General features: G+C 46.7%; 1 protein-coding gene across 1 annotated transcript; it reads right to left on the minus strand.

Moving 5' to 3' along the window:
• Positions 1–4,170: 4,170 nt before the first annotated feature.
• On the minus strand, positions 4,171–9,227 carry LOC119164883 (uncharacterized). The gene has a single exon (XM_075873172.1). It carries the CDS (start codon positions 8,918–8,920, stop codon positions 7,661–7,663), a length of 1,260 nt encoding a protein of 419 aa, XP_075729287.1. The 5' UTR covers positions 8,921–9,227; the 3' UTR covers positions 4,171–7,660.
• Positions 9,228–10,022: the final 795 nt, after the last annotated feature.

Consider the following 10,022-nt stretch of genomic DNA (forward strand, 5'->3'; position numbering starts at 1 on the left):
CGATTGTTTTTTTTTTCTTAATGCTGAAGAGGAGCTGGAATTTACGAGGGCGAACAGCGTTATCAACGGCAAACGCTTTCCTTTTTTTACGACTGTGACGCCTCTTCTTGAAAAGGCGTGACATCTTTTTGCAACACCTACCCTGGTTGGGGTTTAACGTCCCAAAACCACGATCTGATTATGAGAGACGTCGTAATGGAGGGCGCCGGAAATTTCGGCCACCTGGGGTTCTTTAACGTGCACCCAAATCTGAGCACACGGGCCTACAACATTTCCGCCTCCATCGGAAATGCAGCCGCCGCAGCCGGGATTCGAACCCGCGACCTGCGGGTCAGCAGCCGAGTACCTTAGCCACTAGACCACCACGGCGGGGCTTGCAACACCTACCCTACGTTGTTGCCCGTAAAGTTTATGAAAACCATCACTGCCGTAAACCAGGATGACTTAACGGAACGATTGGTTTGATTGATATGTGCGGTTTGACGTCCCAAAACCACCCTATGTTACGAGAGACACCGTCGTAGAGGGCTCCGGAAATTTCGACCACCTGGGCTTCTTTAACGTGCACCCAAATGTGGGCACACGGGCCTACAGCAGACTTAACGGAACGAGTATCCGAGTATCAATCTTAACCCAGATTATGGTTAATTAATATCTGGCCGCCGATAACATAAGCATACGCTAGTTAATATCCGCGGTTAAACTGAGTTATCAATATTTTTTCGCGCCAGAACTACGATATCCTGAGGCATGTCATTATTGGTGACTCCGGAAATTTCTACCATGGTGGTCGAAGTTCACTTGCATGGCAATGATTTTGTCAGCCCAGCAGAAGACAGCCGCCAGGACCTATGAAGTCAACCACATCTAGCTCAATGCAGCATCGTGTCCGCTTCATGCCAATACGTTTCGACAACGATTCGAGGCACGTGGGGTGAGATTAAGCACACGAAAATCGACAAGGCCACAGAGTAAACCGGGAGATAACAGGCAGACTGCACAACGCGACACCTGCCCAGTTATTCGGTATGAGATAGAGGAAAGAAAAATGGGGGGGGGGGGGGAATGAATGCTCGGGCAAAAAGACGTAAGAACATGGAAAAAAAAAGAAAAAAACACGCTACGCCTACGCAGCACAGCAAAAGCTGGAAGAGCAGCCTTTCAAAGCCTTTTGTAGAAAGAACACTTTTTGAGGTATCTGCTACAATCACACTTGGAGGGTACCCACTGCACCATAGAGCATCATTTTTTTTTTTGCAGTAGACAGACATTGTTTGTTTGTTAGTAGCCTGGCTCATACCACGGCTCATACCTACTCTGGGGGATTGGCCAAGAGAACATATAGTCTCATATGGATGATAACTGCACTATTGCGTATAACAAAAAAAAAAGGAAAAATATTGTAGAATGAAGACAGTATATTCACTATGCCATCCTTCGGAGAAGTGCGGTACCCGCTAAACGCTTGAAATAAATTTTGATGCAATACTAATTGTTGGCCTAGTTGGTACATGCTTACCGACATGCTTTGGCCACAAATAACACACACACAAAGTAAAGAAACACTCAACGACAAGCACAAGCGGCTCTTCCAACTAAACTTTGTGTGTGTGTTATTTGCGGCCAAAGCATGTCAGTAAGACAATGAATTATGCCAGAAGCGTTAGTAATTGGGGTTGGAGCATTCAATGACCTATATTCGTTATGCAATGGACGTTGTGTGAAGCCTGGTTGTTCTAAAACGCTTTACTGTCTATATTAACGCCATTCCTTTGCCGGCATCAAGCCTGCTTAGTGTAAGTTTGGAATGGAGTTTCAAGCACAGGCTTTGCTCACTGGGCTGGCACGCAGGGGACTCGGCTTCAAACCCCGTCGAGTGTTTTTATGTACATTTTTTTTTTCTTATTTGGCGTGATAGCGGCGGCGGGCAACTACGGCACACGCCACCCTTGTTGTGGTCTCATAACAACTTTCGCTGTAAGAAAAGTAAGGTTTGGTCCATAAAATCCAGCAGGCCTCAATGTGTCTGGCCACATCTAGCGATGCAGACTCTCACAAAGCGAAATGGCGAACGTTTACAGACTCAGTCGAGAACAATATAAGAAGGCCCGTGTACTCAGATTTGGGTGCACGTTAAAGAACGCCAGGTGGTCAAAATTTCCGGAGCCCTCCACTACGGCGTCTCTCATAATCAAAGGGTGGTTTTGGGACGTTAAACCCCACGAATCAATCAATCAACAATATAAGAAGGAATAATGAAATCGCCATTTGGAAGTCATAGCAGCCCAACGTGGTTGGCAAGCGCCAATGTGTAACACTTAACGCCCTTGTAACGTCATATAGAGGCACGTTACAAGGAATCGTTGATAAAACGCTCAGCCCGTGTTGCTTATATTGCTCAGGACTGTTATGTCGAATAAGTCCATGTTCCTGCGTAATAAGTCATGCGGGCTGCTTAACGAATGCGGGACACAAGATGTTCACAAAGAGTACCGCACACACGAGCAATCGACGGGCGAACGCGAAACTAAAGCACGTCATAACGCGAATGGAGAAGCACCGGTACCGGATATACGTGATGACAGCGGCTTCACTTGACATCCAGGACTGCTGATGGTGCACACATAGGTTCGGAGCACCTGTGCATTAAAGGCGTCGTTTTGTGATTTTCTTTTAGAGCAAGATAGATCAATAAAAACACCCAACATAGACCTGCTCCAACGAGGAGACGGATCAGCTCTTTTGTGGACTGCCCCACCGCGGTGGTCTAGTGGCTAAGGTACTCGGCTACTGACCCGCAGGTCGCGGGTTCGAATCCCGGCTGCATTTCCGATGGAGGCGGAAATGTTGTCGGCCCGTGTGCTCAGATTTGGGTGCACGTTAAAGAACCCCAGGCGGTCGAAATTTCCGGAGCCCTCCACTACGGCGTCTCTCATAATCATATGGTGGTTTTGGGACGTTAAACCCTACATATCAATCAATCTTTTGTGGACTGTTGCACTAGAGTACACAAGCTGACGTAACAGCCTCGGCAGCGCATTGTTTCTTGGCAATGTCACGCATAATTACAACAACCCCGAAGCTATTACGACGGAACCCAGAGTGCCCTCGCTGAAAATTCCGATCACTTTGTGAGCATCTGTTTCATCGCACCTTCAAATATTCCGCAACATTTGTCGTTACGGGGCTGCTACAATATAGATCACTTTTTTTATGCGACAACAGTATCAAATAAAGAGACAGCTAAGACCAAGGTTGTCGACCCCAATCTTGCTCCTTCCTGCCAACAAGATAAATTTTCGCTAAGGATAACGTGATTAACATTTGCGAGCCGTCGCAATAGCATTCCATTCAAACTATATATCTAATTGCAACACTTGCAAGAAGACTGATCACACAACCCCAACTACCGTGACAACCAATGCGTGCACTATTAAATCTCTTTTTGCACGCTGCTAACACAGTTGACGTCAACTGTTGGCCGCTGACGGTATTTGAAGTGACCTTTAAGGAAAACCTACACTAAAAATTAAACTGATAGATTCAATGTAGCTACGCTCGTTAAACTGGCGGATTGTTGTACGCTGAGGAGGGAAAAAAATCAGACTATTTCAAAGGGAAACCATTGCGTAGAGCACGAATTTTTCGAGTGAACTCCAAAGACGAAAAACGATTCGTATTCCCGAGAAAGCAAGGAATTAATACGGCACTTTCTAAAACGTTTCAACGACCGAATGGAGTCAATGTGTAAAAAGTAGAGTACCTTGAAATCCATCACATCAGCCATTTCTCAGACGGCAGTTTCAAAACTTCTACAAATATTAAAAACGAAACTTTAATCAACAATCATTTTCTTTCATTAACGAACCGGACCCTATTAATGAATAGGCTGCGGTTAGTGGCACTACGGCTGTCAATATTTTATTGGTCTTAAGTTATGAGACGTCTCACTCGGGCAAACACCACGTAGACAAATTCCTGGCGTGGCAAGCTGCAAGTAAGTCTCCACTGAATGAGCTGTCCGTTTTTTAGCATGCTCCGATTGGATGGAGATCGAAGCTACTGGAGCATCCTCGCTCGCTCTCCAGATTCAGCCAATCGGAGCATGCCACACCAGTGACAAGTCAACAAAAGATCAGATGATGTCAGCAAAATACAACACAAGGAGACTTCTTGATGGCACAATGCATTTATTCGATGCTTTCGTAAAACGAAAAAATCCTTTTTTTTTTCACTATGGTACAAACTTGCATCGTGATACCTTTGCATGTATTTTTTTGACATTTTTTTCTTCTCTTATTAAAATGTACAAATATACTTTCATATATCATCTATGCGCTGCGAAGATATATTTATAATATATATTTATAATTATTATGTATATATTTACACACGCGTAGAAGGTCTGAAAACGCAGGGTCAACACTTTTGCCCTGGCGACCAACTTCTAGAGAAAAAAAATGTTCTGTGGACTTGCACAAACACGTTGAACAAACACACGCATACACTTTCACAACAGCTTCTTGAAGGACAAAGGCGAAACAAGCAAAAAAAAAGCGACACAGCGCAAAACTAGAGACGACAATACACGAAAAAAAAAAATGTGTGAAGCTAGGTTTGCCCGAACATACACTTCATAAGCTGCTTTGCACAAAATGGAAAAGAAAAAAAAATATTCCAACAACACATACGCATAGCGCATGGAAACCAACACTGACTCGAACACGGAGAAACAAAATCACAACTGCGACAGAAAAAAAAAATCAGGAACAAAATAAGACAGTTTTTCTCTTATCTATTTTTATAGCGTTTTATCATTGTTCGACAACGGACTTGACAAGTACTCTGCCATATCTATAAAGAACAAATTGACGTCAGAGGAAACGAAGTTTAAATATAACGAATAAAACATCAGAAACAAAAACGCTGTAACTTGTTAACACACTAAACGAACATCTAACGAGATACAGAGCTTGTTCATTACTAATAGTTTGTAGAAGAATTTTTTAAACGAACGTGACTTTAGTATAGACGCGGACACCATTTAAAACGACACGTTGACAGCATCGTTGCAATGACACGACCACAAATTTACAATAAACTTTCAATTTCATACTTTTAAGACGAAAGTGCAAAGAAACGCCGGTAGTGTTTACAGTTCTCCCGACGTATCAATGCGAAAAACTTTTTTTTTTGCTTTTCTAGTTCATACAAATTAATTTTTTTGTTTGAGTAAACAAGATAAGATTCTTTCGTAAATGCTGCAAACAAGTCATGAGTTAAAACAACGTTTACACTCGATACAACGATTACAAAGAACGCTCCATCTAATACAAACATCAGCTTGCTCGAAATAGTTGCTCTATACCATTCACGTCATAGGAATCATGTAACACAGCGAAGCAAAAGAAAAAAAATATACATCGCTACCGCTATTAATTGAACAAAGGAAATGAACGCTGATTAAGTTGGAAAAATACTAATGCCCATCAATATAAGTACTCGCACCCCAACACTACTCAAACGTGCGATACATGAAAAAAAAATAATAGTCCAGCCGGTACGAACAAAATAACGCAAAGTACAGTAGCCCAGCCAATAATAAAAAAAGCTATGCATCCACGCTCCAATGAGATATCCCAACATACACCACGACGACTGATGGGTGCAATTGGTGTGATGAGGACGGGACTGTGTCACGTGATACAACACGCACACAAGATAAAATATAAGCCACTTAAAACGAACCAAACGACTTACGCAAACCCTGGCAGTAGAACGAACAAAAGCTGTTAAAAGATAGATTGTAGTTGCTTTCGGAATGCTTAAGCTTTTTTTTTTTTTTTATACAGCCAAGGACACTTAAAACTACCTCTCGGAAGAAGTACACTACGTCACGTACGAACGGACATTTATTATAGCTTGTAACGTCTGAAACGACGCAGTGAGACGTTTTTTTTTTTATTGGTCCAGCTAACTGGTCGGGACGATGGAGTTCTGGAGAAACTTAGGCGAGTCAAAACATCGACAAAAAAAAAGAAAAAAAAAATGACTGTGAAACAACATCTCCGCTGCGTATTCGCCCTTCTCCGACATACGCTGCTGACTCAGAAAAACGGAGCGTAGGCGACGAAATGAACGAATACATCGCAATTTTCTTTGCAACGCCAGTTCCAGCACAAACTATCTCCGGGGCAACTTGGACGTATCTACACAGATGAGGTTAGCCCCTGAAGCTGTAACCACTTTTCTATAGCGAACTTCCGAGAGTCTGAAATGCACGCTGCAGTACAAAAACTCCGAAAAGGAACTTGGCAAATGACCAGCACTTCGTGTAGAAGATAGTCTTGTGCACCTCAGTGGACATCAGTCAACTAACGCCTCTGAATAATACAACGCCGCACATATTGGCAAACTCTCGCTTGTAATCTGCGATACAGTAGGGGCGAAAAAAAAAGAGTAAGGGGAGGAGGCTAGCGCGGCTTATGAAACATGCCTCAGAGGTTTATTAAACGCTGCAAGATTGTTACAGCGAGTGCGACGCAGATGGTTAAAGAAGAAATTGAACCAAGGCGAAAGGTTGTCGTTACCATTTACGCCTTGACGTTTCTCGTTCGTTTGTTTGAAAGCTTGGCGTAGAAGAGAGGCATGCAGACACATTCGCAGGTGGCAAATCCGTCACGAGCCCAAGCCAAGACAAGCACCACAGCTGCGGGATCTTTTTTTCCGAAAGGACCGAACCCAAACGCCTGCTGCGTTCTAGCTTTTACAAGTACGCTGCGTAACAAAAAAAAAAAAGGAAAGAAAAAGGGAAGTGGGACAAACAGGTTGTTTGGTAGAGTTGGTGGAAGTGAGATCATTTTTTTTTTCCTTACTCTAGCTCAAGTGAAACGCTACGAGGTAAAAGGGGTAAGACGGCCGCAGAAGTCTTGTTTTTTTTTTCTCTCTCTTTTTATTGTTTTAAACTCCTTCCGAGGTCGCCAGCGACAAAACGGGAGTGAGGCCAACGGAGAGACGTAGAAAGAAAAAGTACAGAAAGAAGGGTTGCCGGAAACGTATGAGCCCGTCGAGGAAACAGCGGACACTAGGAAAAAGGAGCGTGGAAAAAAAAAGAAACGAACAGAAAGGAAAAGCGAATGACGACATACCGGCAACACGGAATTAAAACGACACAGAGGGGCGGAAAAGAGAAAAAAAAAAAAAGACCGCGGGGAACACGTGCTCTGCAAGCGTGTTTCGACAGCAGCTTTGTCGTTTTTTTTTTTTTTTTCCTCAAGAGCTCGTATAGATAACTGCGCGAGCTAGCAGGACAAGCCTCCCCACGTGCAAGCAGTTTCACTGCCTCAGTGAATACTCAATAAGAACAGGACGCGTTAAGACACAAGTTTTAGGGAAAGTGATTGTAGGCGAGAGATCGGAAAGCTGTCCGTGAGAACATGAACGGTAGATTTTTTCTCAGATACGGGATTCAGGACATCACTAATTCATAGACGCTGCGAAGGAGAAGAAAAAGAACTGGTTGGGAAGGGCAATTTAAACTAGAACCTCAAAAGCTGGCGGGCAGCAAAACAATTAGCGAGAAAAAAAAAATGAAGGCTAGAAGATGAGTTAGTGAGAAGTTGACAAACATACGGGGTATTCGAGATGGTTGCCGTCGCTTTCAGCAGGAGAGACTGTTCTCAAGCCACCCAACGCCGAGTATGTCTGACACTTCGGGCGTCAGGTCGGGAAATTGGAAGTGAGTGGCCGAACTCGAACTTGCACTATCCATTACGTCCATGTCGCCGAGAGAGGTGTTCATCACGAACGCGTTCAGTTCGTTCGCGCCCCAGTTGGAGGCCAGGTCGAACACCTCCGTGATGTGGTCCAGATCGGCGAGCGCCGAGGTGTCCGAGAACCGCTGATTCAGCTGGTTCGACTGGACGGACGACGCCGACGATGAGGAGGAGGACGAGGATGAAGACGAGGACGAAACAGTCGAAGACGAGCAAGTGCTCGAGGGCGAGACGGCCGAGCTAGCGGCCATCAGATCGGCGATCGAGGGCTTGACGTCCACGACCATGTCTTCGTACAGCGACACATTGGTGCTCTCGGGCGAGGCCGGTTCCTCGGCCGATGGCGAACACGGCACCTTTGCCGGCGGCGTCAGCTGGCCCGTAGCTACGGGTACGTGTTTGCTGCGGCTGATGCTCTTCTTGAACTTGTCGTCGATAGTGAGCTTCAGCTTGAGCCGGGGGTGACCGTTGCCGTTCACCGGCGCCACGGACGCGATCTGAACGCAAGACTTTTTGGACTTGTGATGGTGGTGGTGGTGGTGATGATGATGTTCGCGGTGACCGGAAGACTTGTGGTGATGGTGCGACGATGAGCTCTTGTGGTGGTGGTGGTGGTGCGACTTGACCGGGACATGGGCGGTGGCGGCGATCGTGCTCACCTTGGCCACAGAGTGGTGAGAATGTTTGGCGGGAGCAGACGCGGCCTGGCGTTCCGTTGCCGGCTTGGCGGCGGCGGTCGTCGTCGAGGCTCCGCCAGCCTTGACCTTCTTGCGCGGCCTGTACTTGTAGTCCGGATACTCCTGCATGTGCAGCAGTCGCAGCCGATCGGCCTCTTCGATGTACGGCTTGCGCTCCTGATCGGTCAGCATCTTCCAACGCATTCCGAGCCGCTTGCTAATTTCCGCGTTGTGCATGTCCGGCTGCTGCTCGCAAATCTTGCGCCGCTCGATCTGGCTCCACACCATGAACGCGTTCATGGGCCTCTTGATGTGATTCGTCACCTTCTTGCACTGGGTGGCATCCGTGTACGGCGTCGGCGAATTGACGTCCACCTTGAGCGAGCCGAAAGGCTGTGCGCTGCGTCTCTTCTGCTGCTGCTCCATCGTGTTATCCGCGTCCACGCTACCCGAGCTGTGGGGCACCATCCTCAGGAGAGCCGCCGCGATCACACGTCACACATCAACGGAGGCGAAGAAGGGCGCCAAAATGACACAAACCACCACGTGCTGCGAGAACAGAACCACGGCCGATGATAATCCGAGGGGTATCCGTTCGCGGTGCCAGCGCCAAGAACTGGTCCGGTGAAGCAGTAGGTACGTGCCTGCGAGAGCTTTCGGTGTAATCCACGAGGTTCCAACCGCTTCGACGGTCAAAATCGCTTCCAACAGCGGACCACGTGCAAATGCGCCAGACAAGTTCGCGCGCGCAAGCCAGAGAGCAAATGAACGTGCGAGCGAGCTCTTACCCGGGGTTTTATTGAGGCGCGCTCCGGATGTGACGTGTTAGAGACGCCAACCAATCGCGGAGTGGGGTGATCGCCCCCCGCCAAGGTTGAACACTCCCGCGCCGTGCGTCGCCTGTCAGGGTGCGCCACAGCGGGGCGGTCACGGGAACTAAAGCGCGCGACGGTTGGAAACGGCGCAGAAGGCAGCAGACACGATGAGTGGCGGTTGCCCGTTCGCGATGTGCTGTTTCTCCGTGCGCCGTGATGTGTTCATGTGTTGCTCTGCAGCGCATCGATACGTTAGCTTCATATCTGAGTGACGCGTTTACATTTTGCGTCCACTACTACACTGATTACAGTACAAAACTTCACATAACAACGTTACACCGTGTCAGAAGCAAGAAACGCGCGTAGTTCCCGTGAATTTTGCTTTCCTCACTCACTGATTCAGACAGCGTGTCAGCTTAACATTTGTTACTTTGTTTCTTTCAAACACTCGTCAGTCGTATCACTCGCGTAGATAGGAAAAGGGCTTACAGGTGAAAATAGGGTACATTTCCAAGCAACTAACCTCTTCCCTACTTACAGAACCGGATAGTTACAACACATGACGCGATGTTGACGCGAAACGTCCGCCATAACCATGCGTAACCGCAAAATTCGAGCACCTCATATCGGTTCGTCGCATGAAATAAAAAGCGACGTTTTCAAAATTTGTGGTGACGGCTGCGTCGTAACACGTGAAGGCATCTGCGAAGTTAAAGCAGCACGAACGACGAAGAGAGAAGGAAACATGCCCACAC

The sequence above is a fragment of the Rhipicephalus microplus genome, chromosome 9, assembly GCF_043290135.1.
Source record: "Rhipicephalus microplus isolate Deutch F79 chromosome 9, USDA_Rmic, whole genome shotgun sequence".
Lineage (NCBI taxonomy): Eukaryota > Metazoa > Arthropoda > Arachnida > Ixodida > Ixodidae > Rhipicephalus > Rhipicephalus microplus.